The 26,464-nt window shown below is 36.5% G+C and overlaps 1 protein-coding gene across 1 annotated transcript in view; it reads left to right on the top strand.

The window, feature by feature from the left end:
* Positions 1 to 26,464, top strand: part of TMEM131 (transmembrane protein 131) — a 232,772-nt gene that overhangs the window by 125,109 nt on the left and 81,199 nt on the right. The window contains exons 5-7 of the mRNA XM_078056643.1: positions 1,494 to 1,617; positions 21,383 to 21,499; positions 23,753 to 23,875. Coding sequence (XP_077912769.1) covers positions 1,494 to 1,617; positions 21,383 to 21,499; positions 23,753 to 23,875 — 364 coding nt within the window. The remainder of the gene's footprint in view (positions 1 to 1,493; positions 1,618 to 21,382; positions 21,500 to 23,752; positions 23,876 to 26,464) is intronic.

Below are 26,464 nucleotides of genomic sequence, written 5' to 3'. Positions count from 1 at the left end.
GGAAATGGAGAAGAATAAAGTTTTGAAGACTTCCTCTACCCTAGCCTCTCCTTGTCAGCTTAGGCTATTCTTTGTCCCTCACTTTTCCCCGCCTTCCAGTTCAAGGCAACCTTCTGTTCCCCCAAGGGTTTCTTGCTGTTTTTTAGTTAATCCTTGGGATCAGTACCTTTCTCTAGCTTCTACATTTTTCCAGCATTGTTGTTTGTGTATGTATGGGGGTGGGGTGTTCAAGGAGAGCAGTAGCATGAAAAAAATGAAAATGTGGACCAGAATAGTTGCCTGAGGAGAGAACCTTGTGAAAGAAATTGTATTTGAATTAGAAAATGAGAATTTGGATTGGCATAGAGGATAGGGAGGAAAACGCAGAACAAAGAGATTGGTAAAGGCATGGGGGGCTATGCCCACGAAACCAGCCTGAGCCAGGTTGGAAGGCTGTGAAAACATAGGGAGTTAGTTACTTGTTTAGGTTGAGTGATATCAGGTTACAGAGGGCCTTAATTTCCACTAGGGAGGGGTGTGGAGGGGAGCAAGCTCACCCATGCACAGTCTTACCAAGTGCCTGTGCTAGATAACATGGAGACTACACGGTGCATATATAATGTAACCTTTGTCCGAAATGGTGCTGATAATCTTGTTGAGGAAGTAAGACTGGTGCCAATTAAATGATTAGAGAGCATTAAGAAGAAATGTAATTTATATGCAGAATTCTCTGATGCTGTAGGCATCAGGAGGCCTGTACAACTAAGATTAGCTGTGTACGTACTCAATGGACTACATAACTGAGGAGATTTCACTTTTAAGACAAACTATAATGTGGATGCCAAGGAGAACATTGAAATGCATCTGTGGGTATCAGACCACTGAGTGTGTGTTTTATGTTGTTACTTTGAGAGCAGAGTTTAGTATAATCAGTTAGAACATGGACTAAAGCCAGATGGTCTGGATTCTAATTTAGATTCCAAGTATGACTTTGGACAAGTTAAGTAACTTTTCTGTGCCTCAGTATCCTCATCTATAAAATGAGGACAATAATTGCCCCTAACTCATAAGGCAGATTTGCTCACATAACTTTTGCCACTCAGTTTTTCCTAAATTGAAGAGCATGTATCAGTGGAATTTGGGGAGAAAAGGACATGAACATTTAAAAGGAAAAAAAAAAAGAATTAGTAGGAAAGCAGGGTGGTATTACAGAAAGCAGTGCAAGCATCTGACCATTTTGTTCCCTGCCTGCTTCCTCACTTGACTGTAAGCTTCCTCCAAGCAGAGACTTGCTTCATCATATACCAGCCCCTGGCTCAGTGTGTGACATAAAATTGGCACTCATCATATATTTGTTGAATGCATTTTCGTGTGTAATTTTAAATATAAACCAATTTATAATAGTTTTATATGTTTGGATATGTATTTGTCCAATAGTTTTGATATTTAATTTTTTTAACAACTAGAAATGATCTTTGAAATATTTGTGACAGGTTTTTGTTTTTTTTTTACAGGCCAGTTGGAATGCCAAAAATGGAAAAAGTTTACTTACATAATCCTAGTTCTGAAGAAACTATTACCTTAGTATCAATATCTGCTACAACATCACATTTTCATGCATCATTTTTTCAAAATAGGGTAAGTATTTCTACTAAAAATGTTTCCCTTGAGTTTGAAATTGAAATATCTAGATTTTTTTATGTATAATTTCATTTTGCTATAATTGAAATCCAATGTGAATGTTCCGTATTTGTTCTGGGTTTCAGTTTGCCCCATTTCCTAAGAATTATCACTTCTACTCTTAACACACATTGTTTTTCTCAACATGAAACAACTTAATAATTCCACTTTGAACCTAGGCACTCTGAAAAATGTAGCAGTCAGATCTTTAGTTGATTTTTTTTTCCTTTTTAATAATAATTCCTCAGCACTGTGTTAGTTTTCTATTGTTCCATAATAAACTACTACAAACATGATAGCTTAAAATAACACCCACTTATTAGCACATAGTTTTTTTTATAAGTCGTAAGTCCAGTGGGCTCTTTGCTCAGAGTATCATAAGGCTGTAATTAAGATGTCAGTTGGGCTGAGTCCTTGACTGGAGATTCAGGGAAAATCCACTTCCAACCTCATTTAAATTGTCTGCAGAATTCAGTTCCTTATGCTTATAGAATTGAGGTCTCCATTTCATTGCTGGCTCTTGGCCAGGGACCCATCTCAGTTCCCTAGGGCGCCCACATTGCTTGTCACCATCTTTAAGCCCACAGTAATGCGTCATATCTCCCTCATGCTTCAGGTCTCTTTGGCTTCCTCTTCTGCCACCAGTGGAGAAAATTCTGCCTTAATCATGTCATCAGGTCAGGACTACCTGGATAGTCTCCTTTTTGATGAACTGCGTCAACTAACTAATGACCTCAGTGACATTTGCAAAATCCCTTTTATTGTGTAATATAAATAACCATAGGTGTGGTATCTTCTCATAGTCACAATCTCAGAGATTAGGGCAGGAAATTTGGGGGCCTGTTTTAGAGTTCTGTCTACCACAAGTATCCTCTAAAATTTAACTTTATAATCATTTTTGTAGATAGTATGCAAACTTGTAATTAAAAAAAATTATCTGACCAAAAACTGGGGTCTTCAGAAATTTTGAATTTGAAACAATACATACATTAAGCTTTAATACATAGGCTGCTAAAATAACTAATAAATGAGCTTCCAAGAAAGCTAAATAGCAAGTATCAGAGGGAGGTAAATGAGTGGAACTTAATTTCATCTTCCTGGAGTTTCCACTTACTCCTTTGAAGAGATATGACCAAATAAAAAGGATCTTTTTTTAAAGCAGCTAAAATTATATAAATTATTGAGATTTTACATTCCTCCTTTCAAAAATCCTATTTCATCATATGCTGTCCTTAGCTAGCAACTTCTGGAGTAAAAAATAAAATGACATAATTTTGGTTTTTTTAAATTTAAAAGTATTTTGGGGCGCCTGGGTGGCTCAGTCGTCAAGCGTCTGCCTTCAGCTCAGGTCATGATCCCAGGGTCCTGGGATCGAGTCCCACATCGGGCTCCCTGCTCGGCAGGAAGCCTGCTTCTCCCTCTCCCACTCCCCCTGCTTGTGTTCCTGCTCTCGCTATCTCTCTCTGTGTCAAATAAATAAAATCTTAAATAAATAAATAAATAAATAAATAAATTTAAAAGTATTTTATTAGCAAGGAACTGATGAGTTAGCATGTTACTTTCAGTAATAAAAATTTTATTTTTGTGATACTCATGGAAAATGCCCCTTTTCTAAAATATGTCTTAAAATAAATTTTCCTGGAGTTATTTTTTGTTGTTACCTAAGGGATGTTTTCAGAGCTTTTATAAACATGCTGATGTTCTCAAATAATAGAATGCCTGTGCTGGGGAAAGACTTATGTATTCATCTAGTCCAGTACCCTCATTATACAAATGAAGAAAGAGCTCAACTCCAGAAGGGTTTGCCCCTGTCATGCAGTTAATGACAAGAGCCAAGTTGAGGGTCTAGGTGCTCTATTGGCCTACCCAGTGATTTGTATCTTATTAAGCTATGGTGTGGGACATATATGTTACCACCTGCATATAGAGGTGCACTTATGTGTAAATGCAACCACCCAGCTTCCAGGCATGGCCAATGTGCAGAGACATGTTGGGTTAAAGAGCAAAATAGTGAAGTGAGAATGGAAACAGTTTAAAAATAGTTCACAACTGCATTACAGATTTTATTTTTAACTCATTAACGTTCTTTGCTAATTCGAGCAATGTTTTGTTGTTTTTAAACGCCAGGGTTTCACTTTTTTCATGTTTTTATCGTAAGACAAAGACTAGACCAAATACAGATGGTTAACAGGGACCATATAAATAATGTAAATGAGAGAAGCAGGCCACATGGAATGACCTGGGGAGCACGTGGCTGGTCCAAAGGGATCAGTCTGCACTTGGCTCCAGCCGGTGGTTATCATGTGGGAATGTAAGCCCATGCCCGGTTCTTCTCATGTTCCAAGAAGAATCAGAAATAGGAATTTTTATATGATAACTTCCAGTTTTTACACATTGAAAATAAATTCAGTTTTAGAAAGACAGATGGTGTAGACCAAACAAAACAAGCTAACGGCCACTAGCTTGACATTTCCGAACTAGACTCTCCCAGGGACTTATTTCTACACATGAACTTTATGCAAAGAGAAGAGTTTTTCCGAAAATTCTTCAAAAGATAAACTAAATGTATATGTTAGTCAAAGGATAAGTTAAAAATCAATATGTGTTTTCCATTGTCAGGAGATGGAATTAAACAATAAAAATAATCTATACCTACAGTTGAGTCACCTAGATTTAGCTTCAGAAGAAGATAGCCACAGTCTGTGCTGTCTTCTCTTACTTTCTTCTTCTTCTGGGTTTCCATCTTAATTTCCTGCAGTAAGGTGTGGACTCCAGCAGCTCAAGAAGTGGAGGGGAGAAATGGAATGAACTCTTGGGGGAAGAAATAACCTTGTTTCCCCTCCACTTCAATTTTATGCCTACGTTAAGAGCCTTTGGTAAAAGATGAAAAGAGTCTTCTCGTGTCCAGGAGAGCAGACCCTTTCTGTAATTTTATTTTAACTCTTTGTCACCTTCAGAATTCCTGGTCAGATCTTATTTTCTTGAGAATAGAACATTTTCTGTAACTCACTTAAGTTTTCGGTTATTTACCAATATCATCTCTATATTAACTAACCAGTAGGAAATAGAGAAAAGAGTAGTTATTTTTTTAAAAGACCAAGTTTTATATAACCATGTCATAACCCACAGGCAAATAACCCCCTTAGTAAGGTCTTGTTTTAACCTGAAAATCAAGAATAATAAGGGTAATAAGGAATGTGGTTGTGTGACAATTTGTTTTTCTATATATGACTTCTAATAATTATCTGTTATTTGTAATTACCTGTTAATTAACTATAATTGTCTAGTTAATTATACTTACAATTTAAAATTCCATAATATTAGGATTGCAATTTAGACCTATTCATCTTTCATGACTGAATTGTATATTGGCCATAAAATATGTAATATATGTTTTGTATCAAAGGATACGGATTTTTTTAATACTCTATTGTAATAGTCAAATTTTTATTATGGTAGAATTATAAAAATGTAGTGCCTTACAGACACAGGTAAGCAAACAAATTATTGTTTCCTTGATTGTTTAGAACTTTTTGATTGATTAAATTTTCATATAATCTGAAGATTAGGAAAACATTGTTTCAATCTGTAACTAAAATTAAAATGTTTTAGCCCACATATTTTACTATGCTTAATATAATATCTCTTCTCATGGGTTGAAGGTCATTAATGAATATTAATGATTATTTTTAATTAGATGTAGAACCCTGGACGTTATTTATTCTATTTCAGGTTAAACTCTGATATCCATGCATGTTAATGGGAATTGAACAAAATGTGATCTAGCAGTAGTATGGAAAATTATTATGTGGATAATAAAAAGAATGAACTGATCCATATCTGTTGATATATAATACTATGATATATGTGTTAATGTGTAAGAAAAGCACATTGTAGACTAGAATATGATGCCATTTTTATAAAAAGTAGAAAATATGTACATATATGGACATATTAATAAGAGCCAAAGTAAGGTACAGATAGGTTAACTGGGTAAGCTGAAAAGGTTGAGAATGGGGGAAGGTTTGTTGTATTAACTGTTTCTTCATACATCTTGGCACTGTATCCCCAAGTAAAATAAGCACTTAATTACTTTTGCAATTTAAAACATGTAAGAGCGGCGTCTGGGTGGCTCAGTTGTTAAGCGTCTGCCTTCAGCTCAGGTCATGATCCCAGGGTCCTGGGATCGAGCCCCACATCGGGCTCCCTGCTCCACGGGAAGCCTGCTTCTCCCTCTCCCACTCCTCCTGTTTGTGTTCCTTCTCTCACTGTGTCTCTCTCTGTCAAATAAATAAATAAAATCTTTAAAAAAAAAAAAAGTAAAACATGTAAGAAAGTTTAAATTAGAAAATAGTTTACCATCTCTGTGGAAATAAGGAATTAATTTAACAAATATTTCTTAAACACCTACTACATGCCAGGCACTATGGATTTATCCCTGAACAACAAAGATTCTTCACTTATACTTCTGGGGGGTTTGGGTGACAGCAGCAGCAGAGGGGAGGCAAGAGAAATAAATAAATTTTATAAAATAGTAGATGATGAGCAGATGATTAGATGATGAGCAGAGAAAAAGAGTAGGATAAAGGGATTAGGAGTGCAGTGGGAGGTGTGGTCCAGTTTTTTCTTTTTTAAAAAAATTGTGATGCAATTGACATTTAACATTTTGTGAGTTTGAGGTGTACAGTTGACATATAACATTGTGAAAGTTTAAGATGTACAGTGTGTTGATTTGATACATTTATATATTGCAATATGATTACCACCGTAGGGTTAGCTAACACCTCTATCATGTCACATAATTATCATTTCTCTTTTCTGGTGGGAACTATTAAGATCTAGTTTCTTAGGAACTTTGAAGTTTATAATATTATGTTATTGTCTATGGTCACTATGCTCTGCATTAGATCTCTAGAACTTCTTTTTCTTCTACATTTGTACCCTTCAACAACATATCACCAATTCCCCCATCATCCAGTCCCTGGTAACCACCATTCTGTTCTCTGTTTTTACAAGTTTGGCTTTTTTAGATTCCATATAAGTGACAGCAGAAAGTATTTGTCTTTTCCTGTTTGGCTTATCTCATTAAGTACAATGCCCTCAGGGTCCATCCATGTTGTTACAAATGGCAGGATCTCCTTTTTTTTCTTATGGCTGAATAATATTCCACGGGGTGTGTGTTTGTGTATGTGTATACCATATCTTTTTTACCTGTTCACCTGTTGATAGACACTTGGGTTGTTTTGATATCCTGGCTATTGTGAATAACGCTCCAGTGAACATGGGAGTGCATATATCTCTTCAATATCCTGTTTTCATTTCCTTTGGCTAAGTACCCAGAGGTAGGATTGCCAGATCATATTGTTGCTTGATTTTTAATTTTTTGAGGAACGTCCATACTGTTTTGAACCAATTTACGTTCCCACCAGTAGTGTACAGGATTCCCTTATCTCCACATCTCATCAACACTTGTTTTCTCTTCTCTTCTTAATGATAGCCATTCTAACACTTATGAAGTGATATCTCATTGTGGTTTTGAGTTGCATTTCCCTGATGATTAGAATTGTTGAGCATCTTTTTGTATATCTGTTGGCTATGCCTTCTTTGGGAAAATATCTGTTTATTGATCTGCCCATTTTTAAATCAGATTTTTGGGTTTTTGTTATTAAGTTGTATGAGTTCCTTATATATTTTAGATATTAACCCCTTATCTGACATATGATTTGCAAATATCTTCTCCCATATTATAGGTTTCCTTTTTGTTTTGTTGATCTTCTATTTTGCCATGCAGAAGTTTTTTAGTTTGATATAGTCCCACTCATTGCTTTTTGTTTTTGTTGCTTGTGCCTTTGGTGTCATACTCAAAAAATCATGGCCCACGCTAATATCAGTGTTTTCTTCTGGAGGTTTATTGTATCAGGTCTTATGTTTAAGCCTTTAATCCATTTTTAATTAATTTTGGTGAGTGTTTGAAGATACGGATCCAATTTCATTTTTTCTGCACATAGTTATCCAGTTTTCCTAACACCATTTGTTGGCCAGATTATCTTTTCCCATTGAGTGTCCTTGGCTTCCTTGTCAAATATTAGTTGACTGCATATGCAGAGATTTATTTCTGGGCACTCTATTCCATTGGTCTAAATGCCAGTACCATACTGTTTTAATTACTGCAGCTTCATAGTATAGTTTGAAAGCAGGAAATATGATGCCTTAAGCTTTGTTCTTCTTTCTCATGATTGCGTTGACTACTTGGAGTCTTTATGGTTCCATACAAATTTTAGGATTGTTTTATCTATTTCTGTAAAAAATGTCTTTGGGATATTGCTAGGGATTGCCTTGACTCTCTAGATGACTTTAGGTAGTATGGACATTTTAACAGACAGTTGTCAGTATATTAATTCTTCAAATCAGTGAACATGGGATATCTTCCCATTTGTTTGTGTCTTCTTCAGTTTCTTTCATCAAGGTTTTGTAGTTTTCATAACACAGGCATACCTCAGATATTATGGGTTTGGTTCCAGACCACCACAGTAAAATGAATATAACAATAAAGGGAATATCACAATGAAATGATTTTTTTTTTAGTTTTCCAGGGCACATAAAATTTATGTTTACACTGTATTGTAGTCTGTTAAGCACACAGTATCATTATGTCTTTAAAAATACAGTGTATATACTTTAATTTTAAAATACTTTATTACTAAAAAATGCTAACCATTATCTGAGCTTTCAGTGAGTCATAATCATTAATCACATATCACCATAACAAATATAGTAATAATGAAAAAGTTTGAAATATTGCAGGAATTACCAAAATGTGACACAGAGACACAAAGTGAGCAAATGCTATTGAAAAGGAATTACGCCGATAGACTTGCTCAGCACAGGGTTGCCACACACCCTTCAATTTGTAAAAACAAAATAAAACAAAACACAGTATCTGTGAAGTACAATAAGGTGGAGCACAGTAAAATGAGGTACACCTGTACATCTGTACATCGTTCACCTCCTTGGTTAAATTTATTCCCAAGTATTTTTTTATGCCTACTATGAACAGGATAGTTTTATTTATTTCTTTTTCAGATGTTTCATTGTTCGTTTATACCAACACAACTGATTTCTATATGTTGATTTTATATCCGGCAAATATACTGAACTTGTTGATTAATTCCAACAGTTTTTTGGTTGAGTCTTTATTTAGGATTTTCTCTATATAAAATCAGATCATCTGCAAATATGACAATTTTACTTCTTCCTTTCTGATTCAGATGCCTTTTATTTCTTTGTCTTGCCTAATTGGTCTAACTAGGCCATCCATTATTACTCTGATGAAGTGTGGTGAGAGTAGGCGCCCTCATCTTGTTCCTGATCCTGGAGGAAAAGCTTTCATTTTTTTTGTTGTTGTTGTTGTTGAGTATGATGTGAGCTATGGATTTTTCATATGTGGCCTTTATTATATAGAATTGTGTCCAATCTGTACCCAGTCTGTTGAGGGTTTTTATCATGAAAATGTGTTGTATTTTGTCAAATGCTTTTCTACATTGAGATGATCATTTGATTTTTATCTTTCATTCTGTTAAATGTGTATCACATTTATTGATTTGCATTTTTGAACCATCCTTCCATCCCAAGAAGAAATCCTACTTGGTCATGGCGTATAGAACTTTCAGTGTCTGTTGAATTCAGTTTGCTAATATTTTTTGAGAATTTTTGCATCCATTCATCGAGGGTATTGGTCTAGAATTTTTTTGTTTGTCCTTGTCTGGCTTTGGTGTCAGGGTAATGCTGGCTTCATAAAATGAATTTTGACGTGTTCTGTCCCTTCAATTTTTTAGAAGAGTTTGAGAAAGATGGCATTAATTCTTCTTTAAATGTTTGGTAGAATTCATTAGTGAAACCAGCTTATCCTGGGGTTTTCTATGTTGGGAGGTTTTTGGTTAGTGATTTAATCTCCTTATTCACTGGTCTATTCAGATTTTCTATTTCTTCCTGATTCAGTCTTGGTAGGTTGTATGTTTCTGAGAATTTATCCATTTCTTCTAGGTTATCCAATGTGTTGGCATATAATTGTTCATACTAGTCTCTTATGATCTGTGTATTTCTGTAGTATCATTTGCAATGTCTCCTCTTTCATTTCTGACTTTGAATATTGTCTTCTTTCATGGTTTGTATAGCTAAAGGTTTACCGATTTGTTTTATCTTTTTGAAACCAGCTCTTAGTTTCACTGTTTTTTTCCTTTTTGTTTTTCTGGTCTCTATTTTATTTCTTTCTGCTCTGATTTTTACTTCTTCCCTTCTGCTAATTTTGGACTTGGGTTTTTTCTTCTATTTCTAGTTCCTTGAGGTGTAAAGTTAGGTTGTTTATTTGAGATGTTTCTATTTTCTTAACATATGCATTTATAACTATAAAGTCCCTCTTAGAACTGCTTTTGCAGCATAGCATAAGTTTTGGTATGTTGTGTCGCCATTTTCATTTGTTTCAATATCTTTTTTTGTTTCCCTTTTGATTTCTTTTTTGACCCCTTGGTTGTTCAGGGTTATTTGTTTAATTTCCACACATTTGTAGATTTTCCAGCTTCTGTTTTGCTGATTTCTAGTTTCATACAATTATGGTCTGAAAATGTTACGGTCTGAAAATATACTTGGTATTATTTCAGTCTTCGTAAATTTTGCCGTTAAGACTTGTTCTGTGTACTGTCATATGGTCTGCCTTGAAGAATGTTTTGTGTGCACTTGAGAAGAACATGTATTTGCTGCTGTAGGATGGAATGATCTATAAATGTCTGTTAGGTCTATTTGATCTAATGTATGGTTCAAGTCCAACATTTCCTTACTGATGTTCTGTCTGAATGATCTATCCATTGGTGAAAGTGGGGTATTGAAGTCCCCTGCTATTATTGTATTGTCGATTTCTCCTTTCTGATCTGTCAGTATTTGTTAATATATTTAGGTGCTCTCATGTTGGGTACATAAATGTTTACAATTGTTATATCCTCTTGATGCATTGACCCCTTTATTATTATATTATGACCTTCTTTGTCTCTTGTTACCATTCTTGGCTTTTAAAGTCTGTTTCATCTGATACAAGCATAGCCATCCCCCCTCTCTTTTGGTTTCCACTTGCACTGAATGTCTTTTTCCATCCCTTCACTTTGAACCAATGTGTGTCCTTAAAGCTGAAGTTTGCTTTCTGTAGCAGTACAGAGTTGAGTCTCATTTCTTTATCTAGTCCCTGTGTGCCTTTTGATTAGTGTATTCGATTCATTTACATTTAGAGTTATTCTTGATACGTAAGGACCTACAATGTAGTCTTCTTAATGGCTTTCTGGTTGTTCTGAGTTTCCACTGATTCTTTTTCCCTCTTTTTCTGCCTGCCTTTATAGACTTGTGATTTTTTTCCCCAGTCTATTTCCCCCTTATTTAACTTATGTGAATCTGGTTTTGTTTCTTGGTACCATGAAGCTTACATAAAACATCTTATAAAGCCGTTCATTTTAAGCTGATAGCAGCTTCAGTTGTATAAAAGCTTCACCTTTTTAACTTCCACTTTTATATGCTCGATGTCATTATTGACCTCTTTTTATATTGTGTGTTCATTAACAAATTATAGTAACTATAATTATTTTTAATACTCTTCTTCTTTAGCCTTTCTAGCACAGTTAAGTGGTTAACACACCATCCTCTTACAGAATTAGGATTTTCTATGTCTGACTTGTATTTACCTTTACCCAGTGTGTTCTATACTTTCATATGTTTTTGTATCACTATTAACATCTTTTCATTTCAGCTAGAAGAACTGCTTTCAACATTTCTTACAAAGCAAGTCTAGTGTTGATAAACTCCCTCAGAATTCACCAGTGAATTGTTAGTCCAAGAAAGTCATTATTTCTCCTTTGCATCTGAAGGATAACTTTGTTAGATAAGAGTATTCTTGGCTAGCAGTTTTTTCTTTCAATACTTCGAGTATGTCATCCCACTCTCTCCTGGCCTTTAGGGTTTCTGCTGAGAAATCACTGATAGCCTCATGGAGTTCCTTTATAGATTACAATCTGTTTTTTCCCTGTGTGCTTTTAGGATTCTCTCTTTGTCTTTGATTTTTGACAGTTTTATTATACCATGTGTTGGAAAAGGTCTTTTGCATTAAGATAATAGGGTGATCTATTAGCTTCATGAACATAGATGTCCAGGCCTCTCCCCAAGTTTGGGAAGTTCTCAACTATTATTTCTTTAAATAAACTTTCTGCCCCCTTCTCCCTCTCTTCTCTGGAACTCCAATTGTATTTGTTCTTTGATGGACTCCCATAGATTCAGTAGGCTTTCTTCACTCTTTTTAATTCTTTTTCCTTTGTTCTGTTCTAACTGAATAACTCAAAATTTCTAGATCACTTATTCTGTCTTCTCTTTGCTTTACTCTGCCATACATGCTCTCTATTGCATTTTTTTCATTTCAATCATTGAAACTTAAGCTCCAGAATTTTGGTGTGGTTCTTCTTTATTATTTCCTCTGTGTTAAATATCTCGTTTTGTTTGTGTATTGTTTCCTGATTTCATTGAATTGTCCTTCTGAGTTTTTCTGGACATCGCTGAGTTTGTTCAAAAGAACTACTTTGAGGGGTGCCTGGATGGCTCAGTTGGTTAAGTGTCTGCCTCCTGCTCAGGTCATGATCCCAGGGTTCTGGGATTGAGCCCCACACCAGGCTCTCTGCTGGGTGGGGAGTCTGCTTCTCCCTCTGCCTGCTGCTCCCCCTGCTTGTGCTCTCTCTCTCTCTCTCTCTCTCAAATAAATAAATAAAATCTTAAAGGATTCAAAGTTGTTCCTTTTTTTTTTTTTAGCAGCTAGATTGCAGAAATCTGTGCTTTTGGTTGTTGGAGAATTACTGTTCTTTTGGTGATCATGTTTTTTTGATTTTTCATGTTTCTTGTAGTTTTGCATTTCTACTTTTGTGTTTTAAGTAGCAGTCCCCTTCCTAAATCTTTACTGGTTGTCTTCAGATGGGGTATACTATTTGTTGGTGCTATTATATTTGGATTTTCTCCACGTTTTAGATTTTCCAGAAGGTGGTGCTCAAGTTTGTGGTTTCTTCCTTGCCCACACATACTGCTGTTTTCCTGATAACAGTCCATTTACTGGATTTGCTCTCACCACTGCACTTGGGAGTGAGCACGAGGAGCCAACTGCAGAGTGAGAAGAGATGTGGGTTTAGCACTCAGGGCATTGGGGTGCCTATAGACCCAGTGGGGGTATCCTCGGGCGAAGTATTCCCAGAGGTTCATGGGCAGACTTTCTGCTGAAGTCCTGAGCACAGTCACCAGCAACTGTGTATCTTTAATGCCCCTTGATATTCTTATCTGTCTCTTTCCTGCTCTTTTCCCTTCCCCAGTTTTGGGGGTCCTGCCTCAGTACTCTGGGTGCTGCTGAAAAGGAACAGGTTTCTCCTGCCATGCCCTGCACAACTGGGGTAGTCGGGTACTCACTCACTGCTCTACTTTTCCCTTGTTGTAAAGGTCTCTACTGCTAGATAATTCATTCCCATGGATTGTTGCTTTGGTGGAATAGGGGAAAGGGGAATGGCACTGGGAAAATGCCTCTTACAGTTTCCACTGTGACCAAACTTTTTTTTTGGGGGGGGGGGGCTTCAGTGGCATAGTGGAATGTGTCCCCAGCAAGGCTAGACTTCTACGTCTGTCTTGTATGGGCATCTGCCTAGGTCAACACTCTCTGGGTTTGTTCCTCACCATGGCAAGAGTGGATGGGGCAAGTGCACTGATTCTGCAGCCCATACTGAAGTCTGCCCACCTACTACCAGATGCACAGGTGGTCGAGACAACTCCCATGTCCCCTGGCATATGGTACTGAATCCCACAACTCCCACAACAGCACTTCTGTTTGTGGATGGATTTCTAATCCGTAGCTTAAAAAGGGGGACAAAAAGGAGAAACGTCTTATGCTGACAGTCTTATGCTGCCATCACTCCCCCAGTTTTAAATAGGAGAGTCAGGACAGGCTTCATTTAGAAGGTGACATTTGAACAGACTTGAAGGAGGTGAGAGAGAGTACTGAATGGAAGGAAGTGGGATATATGGAAGAAGAACATTCCAGACAGAGGGTCCAGGCAGCACAAAGGCTCCGATGTGAAAGCATGCCTGTGTGCAAAGACGACAGTGTGGCTAGACCAGAGGGACCAGGGTGAGAGAAGTGAAGGGGGATAGGAGGGGACAAACTGTGAAGGCCCTTACAAGCTCTGATGCGGACTTTGGCTTTTATCCTGATTGAAATTGGAAGCCTTCATGGATTTGATCTGAGAAATGAAATGATAGCTTATGTTTTATAAGGATCACTGTTTATCAAAAAGAGACTGCAGGAGAGCAAGGAGAGAATCAGGGACACCAGTTACATGAGCTATTGCAGTACCCCATAGTAAGAAGACAGTTACTCTGACAAGAGTGAGGAAGTGAAGAAAGCTGTTGGATTTGGGATATATTTTGAAGACATAGCCAACAGGATTTCCTGATGTGAGACCAAGAGAAAGAGAAGAGTCAAGAGTGACTCTATAGTTTTTGTCCCAAACTACTAAAGGACAGAGTTGCCATCAACTGGGATGAAGAAGGCTGAGGGTAGAGCAGATTTTGGGAGTATAATCAGTAGTTCAGTTTTCGACGTGTTAGATTTGAGATGTCTCTTAGACATCCAGGTACAAGTGCCAAGTGACAGTTGGTGTCTGAGTTTAGATTATAAGAGAAAAGACCAGATTCGAAATGGAAGTTTAAGAGTCATTGGTGAAGTCGTGGACCTGGATGAGCTTACCGAGGGAGCCGGCAAGGAACTAAGCAGTGGTACAAAGGTGAAATACTTAGCCGCAGATAATGTTAAGTTAAAGCTAACACACCTTGTTTGTTCTTCATTACTTTTTATACTGTTTTCTAATTTTTTATCCCGCCAAATTCATCTAATTTAGAAAGTGTACAGGAAAGGGGACAAAAGGATAAATTGTAGCAAATTTGATGAATTCTTATGGGAAGATTATGTTCCTGAGCCTGCTGTTCTGTTTTGTTACATCCTTAAGTGTCACTTGGAATTAGATTTTCCCTGTTATTAGAGGAGGGAGGGGGAGGGAGGAAGGAGGGGAAGAGGGGAAGGCTGAGGAGAAGGAGGGAAATACTTGTTCTATCTCAGCATCTTCTTAAAGTACTAAAATAATAGTGGAGTCAAGTCTTGATAGATACTGAGAACTATCAAAGAGAACTTGCACTCTCATTTCTAGACTCTTCCCTGCCCCTCCTCAGATATAAATGACATCATGAAGCAAAGCCTCATCTTCCACAGGAATTAAGCAGTGAGATTGGTCATGTTTATGGTTTCTTTAATAATTAGGATCTCAGAGATCATCTAATAAAACTGGCTCATTTTGAATTTAGGAGAAATTGAAACTTACAGAGGTTAAATGACTTGCCAAAAATCATAGTTTCTTAGTGACAGAACTAGAAACTCAGGTCTCCAGTGCATCACCTACTTAACTCAAGACCAGATACCCAGTTCTGGTAGTAGCAGAAGGTTATATTAAGAATTAAATGTTCCATGATCATTTTCCTTCCTCTTTGAATTTAGATGGACTTTTGAAAGATATTATTTAAATATATATGTTAAGTTCTCATAAATATTTTAAAGGAAACCAGTTTTTCTCTGGCTCGATAAATTTCCCTGTAGAGAACTCAGGCCTTATGAATATCTTCATTGACATTAGAACTGCTGTCAAACAGGAATACCGTACTCATTGATTCTAAAACAGTTTTCAACATTTTTATGTCTCTGAACTTGGAACACATCTTATGGTGAAGGGCATGGTACTGTCACTGTTAGCTTGCATTGAAGTTGCATTTTCCCCAGAGTGACAGCACTAGTGATCTTAGCACTACCAACTAAAGATTACATTTACTGTTTGAGGTTTCTGAGGGACCACCAATATGTAATCAGATTATAAACCTGCATGAGTCCTGAGTTATACTTGAAATTCTAAGAGTAAATTAATTTTCCTCCCTCAATGCAGTGCCCAGAATGAGTCATACAAATTTCTTCACTGCCCCTTCCTGTGAGGTTTTTGTTATCCTCACTCCTTGCTTTAAAATATGGAAGTTTCTGATTAGCTCTGCATTTTTTAGTGTGTTTTTTTCCCCTTTTTTTCCTTGGTGTGTTATAAAATTAAGTGTCTGTATTACGAGCACAGGCATCTTAGATGGGGAAAATGACATTCTTTTCTCAGATAGTCTTAAGGCTCCTCTCTGTACCCCTAGGTGTCAGCAATGAGTCCTTTAACTGTCAGAGAAGTAATGAAGGTGGTAAGTAGGTGGCCAGCAATATGACCCCTTACAGTTAAATTCACAACAGTGGGAAGTGTGGACAGACTGCATGTGCTCAGTGAAAATATCCATATTGTTTAGCGATTTTTGTTGTCTTAAAGTAGATTTGAGTTTACTCTTGCCTACCAATAGTTAAACCTAAACATTCAATTACTTGTCCTTGCTCCAGGAAACTGAAGACCCTTATAAAACCTGAGACCCTTATAAAAAAAGGTCCAGGCTAAAATACAGTCTTGAGTGAATGTGCAAATATATACATATATGCATATATTTTTATTATGGTATACTTTCAGTAAAATTCACCCATTTTAATGTATAGTTCTGAGTTTTGACAAATTCATAGTCATGTAATTGATAACTCAGTCAACTCAAGCCTCTGAGTGTACCCTGTTCCAGAGGTTATATAAATGGAACCATGCAGTAATAGCTTTTTGAGTCTGACTTCTTTCATTTAGCATAATGCATTTCATGTTATCCATGTAGTTGGATGTATCTGTTCTTTGTACGACTTTATTGCTCAGTCATACTTCATTGGATGACAGTATTACAGTCTGTTTATCTATTCACCAGTTAAAGACATTTACATTCCTCCCAGTTTGGAGTTATTATAAATAAAACCACTATAAATGTTCACATATAGATTTTTGTGTGGACATAAATTTTCTTTTCCTCATTTCCCTTATATAAATACTTAGGAGTGGAATTGCTTGGTCTTACGCTAAGGATATACTTAATGGTTTCTCATAGTGACTGTGCCTTTTGCATTCCCACCAGGAATGAATGTATGCTCCAGTTGTTCAGCATCTTTGTTAGTACTCAGTATTGTGAGGATGGGTTTTGTTTGCTTGTTTTTAATTTTAGTCACTCAAATAGTTATAGTGTTCATTTTTATTTTAATTTATATTCATCACTGACTAACGATGGTGAACATCTTTTCAGTTGCTTATTTGCCATCCATATATTTTCTTCAGTGAAATGTCTGCTCAATTCTTTCACCTGTTTTTTAATTGGGTTGTTTGTTTTCTTAACTGAGTTCTTTAGAGTTCTTTATATATTCTCGATATTAGTTCTTATCACATATGTGATTTGCACATTTTTTCTCCCTGTCTGCAGCATGTCTTTTCATTCTCTTTACAGAATGTTTCCAAGGACAAGTTTTTAATTTCCATGAAGTCCATTTTATCAAGGTTTTTTTTATGGGTCATACTTTTTGGACTTGTAGCTAAGAACTCTTTGCCCAAACCAAGGTTACAAAATTTTTCTCCAATTTTTCTTCCAGCAGTTTAATAGTTTTAGATTTTACATTTAGGTCTGTGATCCATTTTGAGTTAATGTTTGTTTATGGTATGAGCTGTGACTCAAGCTGGTTTTGTATTGCATATGAATATACAGTTGTTCCTACACCATTGGTTGAAAAGACTATCCTTTCTCATTGAAATCCCTCTGCATTTTTGTCAAAAATCCGTTGACCTTGTAAGTGTGGGTCTGTTTCTTGGACTCTCCATTATATTCTAATATGTGTCTAATAGATAGACTCTAAAGTGTCTACGCTTTCACCAATACCACACTTTCTTGTTTACTGTAGCTTTTTTTTTTTTTAAGATTTTATTTATTTGACAGAGAGATAGAGAGCACAAGTAGGCAGAGTGGCGGGCAGAGGGAGAGGGAGAAGCAGGCTCTCTGCTGAGCAGGGAGCCAGACGTGGGGCTCAATCCCAGGACCCCAGGATCATGACCTGAGCCGAAGGCAGCCGCTTAACCGACTGAGCCACCAGGCGCCCCTACTGTAGCTTTTAAATAATTCTTAGATATTGTGAGTCCTCCAGTTTTCTCCTTTTTCAAAATTGTTTTGCTTTTTTAAGATTTTTTTTTTTAAAGATTTTATTTATTTATTTATTTATTTATTTGAGAAAGAGAGAGCTTGAACGGCGGGGTGAGTGGGCAGAGGGAGAGGGAGAAGCAGGCTCCCCACCGAGCAGGGAGCCCAACACAGGGCTCAATCCCAGGACCTGGAGATCATGACCTGAGCCAAAGGCAGACGCTTAACCAACCGAGTTACCCAGGCGCCCCTGTTTTGCTCTTTTTATTCCCTTCACGTGCCATCTAAATTTTGGGATCAGCTTGTCAATTTCTTTTGTTTTAAATCTTGCTGAGATTTTTTTATTATGTTATTTTGAAGTACTCTTAAATGTATAAAAAAGTAAGTATAGATAGTCCCCTTGTATCCCTCACCCAGTTTTTCCTAGTGCTAACATCTTATATAATCACAGTACAATTATCATAACAAGGAAATTAACATTGGTACAGTATTACTAAAAAACTTATATGAGGGGCGCCTGGGTGGCTCAGTGGTGAAGCGTCTGCCTTCGACTCGGGTCATGAGCCCAGGGTCCTCAGATGGAGCCCCGCATCTGGCTCCTTGCTCAGCAGGGAGCCTGCTTCTCCCACTCCCTCTGCCCCTCCCCCCATTCTTCAGGCTCTCTCTCTCGCTCCATTGCTCTTTCACCTCTCTCTCAAATAAATAAAATCTTAAAAAAAAACTTACATGAATTTCATCAGTTTTCTTATCAGCAGTGTACTTTTTTTGCTATAGGATATTATCTCACGTTGCATACAGCTTTTTCTCCTTGTACTGAAATTTTTATTGCAGTTGCATTGGATATATAAATCAGTTTGGGAAGAATTAACATCTTAACAATATTGAGTCTTCTGATCCATGAACACAGTATGTCTCCATTTTTTTTTAAAAGGCTTCTTTTGATTTCTTTTAACAATATTTTGTAGTTTTCATCTTACAGAATTTTCACATTAATAGATTTACACCTCAACGTTTTTGTGTGTGTGATTGTGAATGATGCTTTTTTAAAAATTAGAATTCTAGTGTTCGTGGCTAGTATATGGAAATACAAAAATGATCATTATACGTTGACCTTGATACCTGTGATTTGTTTAAACTCTTTTATTCTGGGAGGATTTTTGAAGATATGTTTGGAGTTCTTCATGTAGACAGCTATGTTGTTTGTGAATAAAGACAGATTGTTCTTACTTTCTAATGTGTATGCCTCTTGTTTCTTTTTCTTGCCTCATTGCGCTGACCAATACTTCCAATATAATGTTGATCAGCTGTCATGAGAGAACATCCTTGCCTTGTTCCACATTTCAGCAGGAAAACATTCAGTCATTCACCATGAAATACGGTAGTTCTAGGGGTTTTTAGATGCTGTTTATCAGGTTGAGGAATTTCTCTTCTGACCAGTTTACTGAGATTTCTAATCATGAGTGGATATTGAATTTTGTCAACTCGTTTTATGTACCTTTTGAAATGACCATCTGACTTTTCTTCTTTAGTAAATTGATAATATCAATTACATTGATTTGACTTTTACATGTTGAACTAGAGTTGCATTGTCAAGATAAAAACCACTTAGTCGTATGGTGTATTACTACTTTTTATATATTGACTGGATTTAATTTGCCAATATTGTATGTTGATTGTATGTCTATATTCATGAGGCATATTGACTTGTAGTTTTCTTTTCTCATCAAGTCTTTGGCCTTGGTATCAGGGTAATGCTGAACCAATAAAACAAGGTGGGGAATGTTCTTTCCTTTTCTGTATGTTGTAAAGTACGTAAGATAGATATTAATTCCTTCTTAAATAGATGGTAGAGAATTCTACCATTCTGCCAATGAAACCATCTGGGCTTGGGCTTTTCTTTGTGGGAAGGTCTTAAACTACAAATTAAACTTCTTTAATGGGTGTAGGTCTGTCCTGATCATCTGTTTCATTTTGAATGAGCTTTGGCAGATTGTGTTTTTCAAAGAATGTGTCCATTTCTTGTAGTTATTAAATTTATGGTCATAGTTGTTTGTAATATTCTTTAATCATCCTTTTATGTGTAAAAGGTATAAATTAATGTCCACATTTCAGTTTCTTATATTTTTGTCTTCTTCCTTTTTAATCTTAGTTATTTTGTCTAGGGTTTTATGGATCTTTTTGAAGCATTATCTTTGGTTTTATTGACTTTTTGCTATTTTCTGTTTTCTGTTTTATTCCTTTCTGCTTTTGTCTGTTATTTTCTTCCTTTTGTATATTTTGGGTTTAATCTACTCTTTTTTTTAGTTTCTCAAGATAGAAACATAGATTATTGATTTGAAGCATTTCTTCTCAAAATTAGCATGTAATACTGTACATTTCCCTCCAAATGTTGCTTTAGCTGCAGCCAACAAATTTTGATATGTTGTGTTTTAATTTTCAGTTGATTCAGAATATTTTAATTTCCCTGTGACTGCTTTTCTCATCAGTGGGTTATTAGAAGTGTGTTAATTTCAAGCTACTTAGAGATTTAGCAAGTATCTTCCTGTTACTGACTTTGGTTCAAGTGTTACCTCCATGTAGTGTCTGCAGCTTCTAGTGGTTGTATACTCTCCTTTTAGCCTGCTTTACCCTCTTATATGGTAGCCTCATCTTCCTGTTCTCTGCCATGGGTGAGCCAATACATTCCATCTCTTTGGAGGTGCTTGTCTTTCCTTAAATTTTGGGCTACTTGTTACACAAACTCTGTGATAGGTTCAAGAAAAGTTATGATTTCGTAGATCATTCTTTTGGTTGTTGATAAGCTAAGCTACGATCTGGGGAGCGTTTTAGAGTTCGAGCCATAGAGGCAGAAAGAGAGAGGTTGATGACTACATTGTAGAGCTTCATTGCAGACAGAACTGCAGTCAAAGTCCCTTGAAGTCCATGGAGTAGCGTAATTGTTATGTTGTAATAAAGTTTTATTTCACTAACTACAGTGACATCCTCAATCTGCACATAATAACGGGAGTGAGTTTCTGCACATAACTGCCACCCCTGCCTTCTTTCCTGATTTAAGTTGTGGGCCCGTACAGTGCCTTGTGTGAATGGGTGACGGAGGTCAAGGGGTTGAGGCCTGGGGTTATTTCTTCTTTGGAATAGTACAAGTTGCTGCTTAATAGTAGAGTAGTACATCTATATAAGAAGCTCAGCTTTGGCTCAACTCCTGCCTGATTATGTGATGAGGGAGCAGCCTATAATTAGGCACTTCATTCCAGCCTAGTGATTGTTGAATGAGCGGAATCTAAGGAAACCATCTGCTGTACAGGGTTTTAGGCTGGTAATTGACAAAGCTATATGACTGTAGACATCAATATGAAGACATCTTTTTTATTATTTTCCATAGCAGAATAATTGAGCTAATTTAAAGCTTAAACCATCATGGGGGAGAAGCTAGTTCATGGAAATGATTCTAAGATGATTGTTTTAGAGAACTTCAGCTATTTAATTGTGGTCAGCATAATCAGATTTTTTAGTTATTAATTTAACTTTATTTATTGCTGTTCTTTTTCAGAAAATACTTCCAGGAGGAAATACATCATTTGATGTAGTTTTTCTTGCAAGAGTAGTGGGAAATGTAGAAAATACTTTATTTATTAACACATCCAATCATGGGGTATTTACTTACCAGGTAAGAACCAGGATGAAAACTTTCATTTATTTTATAAAATATAGTCCTCATCTCTCATATATCATATGACAGCCTATCAAGAACTCTCTTTAAAAACTCAGGGATAATAAGAAATGTAAGAGTTTGGACTTAGAGCATTTTTATTTACTGCTGTGTCTGTGACTATCCCTGTGCAAATCAAACTGAACAATCTTTTAAAGCTACAGCTAAAGCATTAATGTAAGATTGGTTAGCAAAATAATAGTAAAAAATATTTTATACTGACTAAATTTTTTTAAAATTTTACTTTGCACATTTATGAAGCATACTTGATAATAGTTTCAAGATTAAAACATACATGCCTGCTTTTCTTTAGTAAATGTTTAAAATTTGTTCTTTTTATGTGTAATTATTGTTTAGGTTATTAAAGTGTGTTAATGTTTTATGAATCAAAATTTTTGTATATCAAGGTTATCAAGATTATTAAGAAGAATTGCTTATATGGCACTATACTACATACCTTACATGCATTTCTGCCTGTGTTATAGATACCGTTGGCCTTTTTTTTTTAGATAAGGAAGGTGAAGTTTAGAAAGGTTAAATAATTGGTTCAAATTAATGCTGCTAGTAGGTTATTGAGCAGGGATTCAAACCCATGTCTTTGTACCTACAAAGACCATCCTATTAACCACTGTGTTATACTGCGCTTGGAACACATTGGTTTAACTCCTTACTTATTAGCTAATGTCTTACTTGACAGATTTTATGATTTTGTTTTCAACATTCTTCTCCAGGACCCAGAACATACCATGTATCTTGAAAATTGGTGTCAGAGTAAACTGATTAGTCAGGCACTTGTGTTTATGTATGGTAAATAAGTCTTTAGTGGTTGTTTAGTAGGCAGCCTGCACAGATGAGTAACTTTGAAGTACTGTACAGATGACACTCATTTAACAAGCACCTGTTGAGTAAGTGAAGACCATCGTAAGAATATTAAGACCTTTGCTCCACAGAGGCACCCCCAGTTGCCTGGGTGGTTGTGACCAAGCTGCACTATTTGAGGGTAGTCCATTCTCAAGGAGAGCCTCAGTGACCAGCTATCTTTCTTCACCTCTCCACATCTAGTCTTTCACAAAGTCCCCCTCCTAAATATATCTTGAGTCTGTCTACCTCTCTCCTCTTCCCTGCCACTGCTCTCTTCTAAGCCACTATTGCCTCTTGCTGGATGACACAGTAGCCTCCAACAGGCCCTCCATACCTCTCCAGGCCCTACCATAGGCCATCATTCACTGTAGTCAGAGTGACCTTCTGTGATCATAAACCACATCTAGTCAACTTGCCCATGGAAATCCTAATATTGTCCCATTGCTCTTAGAGCAAAATGTAAACTTCTGACTAAGGCCAGCAGGGCTCTGAGGTTCTGACTCCCATATAGCCCTCCTACCTCATCCCATTTGATCCTGCTTCTCATCTTATTCCTGGTCTTCAAACAAGGCAACCCCTTTCCTGCCTCATGCCCTTTGTATACTTCCCCTCGCCTGAATACACTCTCATTACTGGATTTTTCTCATCTTGCTGGTGACATCAGCTCACATCACTTCCCCAAAGAAGATTGCCCTGACCATGCTCTCTAAAAGAGCATTCCCAGCCTCACCCTATTCAGTTATTCTATATCACATTACCTGTTTTTTAGAACTTTTTTTATTGTTCTCTAGTCTGTCCCTCATACTAGAATATAAGCTTTATGACAGCAGGCATATTACCTTTCTTATTCACTATTAAATCATTCACTGTGTATATATTTGTGCCTAGCACATCATAAGCACTTAATAAATATTTGTCATTTGAATGACTGGCTCACCCTGTTTACTCAGTCAACAAAGGGCCTTGCCTTCCCATGTGGGTATGACCTGGAGCTGGGCTTGATATTTGGGAAATTGCTTGGGCCCTAGATCCATCTCCTTATGGTTGGAGTAAGGAAATCATTTGATTCCCTATTTTCTTCTTTTGTCTATTCTATGAGCTCATGAAGGACTGCTATCATTTTAATTTCCAATATATTGTAGAAATAATTCCGAATACACATATATATGTAGCAAATCAAATATGTAGCCAAATCAAGTACAGAAATTACGTGTGTGATCTTTTTAAAGGTGGTTAAGATTTTTCCATCTAAATAGACTCGCTAGTTTTCCCTAGATCAGTCAGTTATAACTATAAAAATGTTAGTTAATGAAAGCAACTCAAAGTGCATTTTTTTCATCTCTGAAATAGGTATTTGGTGTTGGGGTTCCAAACCCATATCGATTGAGGCCATTCCTTGGGGCCAGAGTCCCTGTGAACAGCAGTTTCTCACCTATAATAAATATACACAATCCTCACAGTGAGCCTTTACAGGTGAGTTTATGATGATGATTTTGAATGAGTTTCATTTTGGCAAAAATTAATGCTTAGCATGAAATCTCAGTTTGTTAGGGTTTTCAAGACTACTTAAAATAATGGGGTTTTATGGATGTATCAGAGTAGGGGTATTCTTTTAGTGCAGCTTGCTGTGGTTGGAATTTTGGGTTACAGTAGTCCAGGTATTGAATTTTTGGAACCACTTCTAAAACTGTGGTTTCTCTGGTATTAGAGTTTAATAGCTCTGCCTTTAACTTAAGAGTTTTCAGCCACACAAGACCACTGCTTTTCTAGCATAATGTAAATTTTTTAAAACACAGTTCATACTTATTTTTTGGTAATAATAAGTTTTTGGTGATGGCAGCCTAGAAATTAAAGTCCAAGGGAAGGGTAATAGAGAATCCTGGTTAAAAGCAAACTTTTTTTTTTTTTAAAGTCCAGCTCCTGATCTTACTCAGTCTGTTAGTACTGACTGTTTTCAAGTTTGAAATCTCCTCACTAGTTCCTTGTCTCTTGCACAGTGGGAGTGGCTAATGTTGCTCCTTCATGTACTTCCTAAAATCCCCACCCTATATTCCCAGTGACTTCCAACTATGTGACATTTGCTACCACTGTAGCTTCTCATTGTGTTATCTGGTTGGAAGGAGATGTGGATACTTTCCACAATACTCCATAATATCCACACCCAGAGTTCTTTACGACCAGGCCTTAACAGTAGCTTGAACATGACCAGTGGAGGGAAAACACAACATGTTGTGGTAAACTGCAGAGCTTTCACAACCAAAATGGTTCTTGTCATCCCAGAACCCCCTGGTAGAAATGTTCATAAACAGAGAAAGTGAGGAAGAGTGTAGTGAGATTTTTAGAGCATGAATTGTGAAATTATATGCTAAATTAGCAAGAAATGGGTTTCTCCCCGACACTTGGCTAACATTCGGTGAGCATGGCTACTAATAAGAATATTCTGCCCGAATTTTAATTATTTTTAGCTAGATCTCTTCATTACAAAAGAAGAAAATGCTTTTCTGTCCTGTTTTTACAAGTGAAAAGTGTTTCCTCTTCATCATCACTTGAGCATTTATATCCTTTTGGCTAACTTTAGGTAATGGTGTATTTTCCCTGATGTAATTCTTATGACAGATTATACAGAAATCTCATAAATTCCTGCTGCTTTCTTTCCTTGACTGTTTTCAGTCAACTGATTTTTGTTGTTGTTAATCTAGGCTTTTTCCAGTTATTACATTTTATTTTTTTAAATTTTATTGTTATGTTAATCACCATACATTACATCATTAGTTTTTGATGTAGTGTTCCATGATTCATTGTTTGTGCATAACACCCAGTGCTCCATGCAGAACATGCCCTCCTCAATACCCATCACCAGGCTAACCCATCCTCCCGTCCCGCTCCCCTCTAGAACCCTCAGTTTGTTTTTCAGAGTCCATCGTCTCTCATGGTTCATCTCCCCCTCCGATTTCCCCCCCTTCATTCTTCCCCTCCTGCGCAGTTATTACATTTTAATGAATATATACCACACTGGACTTTTTATCAGCATACAGGAGAGCAAATGGAAAAACCAAAGCTGCCCTCTTAGAACCAGTATAGATTATTTATCTGGGAGGCACTCTTAACCTGATGGTTCTATGTTATACTGTGTCATTAGTCTTATCCTTAATTTTAAGAAAGTACTGTAAATAAGAAGTTGCATCTGATTTGTTTATTATGTATAAAACACAACATAAGTATGTTTTCATTGAAAAAAAAAAATGTTAACAATTCAAACATGTGAAGCAAAAGTCCTCTTGAATTTCTACTTTTTAATCCAGTGCTATCCAATAGAACTTTCTTCGATGCTGTATCTGTATCTGCTCAGTCCAGTACAGCAGCCACCAGCCACATGTGGCTAATGAGCAGATGAATTTGTGGCTAGGGTGGCTGAGAAACTGAACATTTCATTTTATTTTAATTATTTTAAATTTAAATAACCACATATAGCTGATAACTGTTGTATTAGCACAGCTCTAGTCCCAGACCCCTCCTCATATATACTATCCTGTCAGATCGTGGTGTGTCTTGTCTCCCTTTTCAGTGCATTTGCATGTATACATGTGGACACACAAAAATAAACATTCTTTGTGCAAATTTTTTTAACATAAATTATATTCTTTATATATTTTTGGCTTTTTTTCTATATGTTGTTAAATTAGAATAAATAACACTGGACTTAAAATCAGGAATATGTCACGTTCCTAGTTTTAATGTGATCTTTCCTTTGAATTTTATAATGGAGTCTTTTTCTGTCCCCGTTTCCTTATTTCTTTCCCTATAATCAGTAGTCTACCTTTTAATCTTCTGTTTCCACACATTGTTATGCTTATTTCCTTAATGCCTTGGAAGATTAAACAAAATAATATATGATGTCTTCTGGTTTTTCAGAAAAGGTTCTGCAGTCACTCCATCAGTTAAGGTGGTATCACTATTAATACAACTGGGACTATAGGGGAACACTGTAATAAATCAGAAGGCAGGTAATAATACTCAGAGAAAATCTTAGCTCGTTAGTCTTTGCTAAATGTGTTACGTTAA

The sequence above is a fragment of the Halichoerus grypus genome, chromosome 10 (genome assembly GCF_964656455.1).
Source record: "Halichoerus grypus chromosome 10, mHalGry1.hap1.1, whole genome shotgun sequence".
Lineage (NCBI taxonomy): Eukaryota > Metazoa > Chordata > Mammalia > Carnivora > Phocidae > Halichoerus > Halichoerus grypus.
The sequence above is the reverse complement of the archived record's forward strand: the minus strand, read 5'-3'. Positions and strand labels throughout refer to the sequence as shown.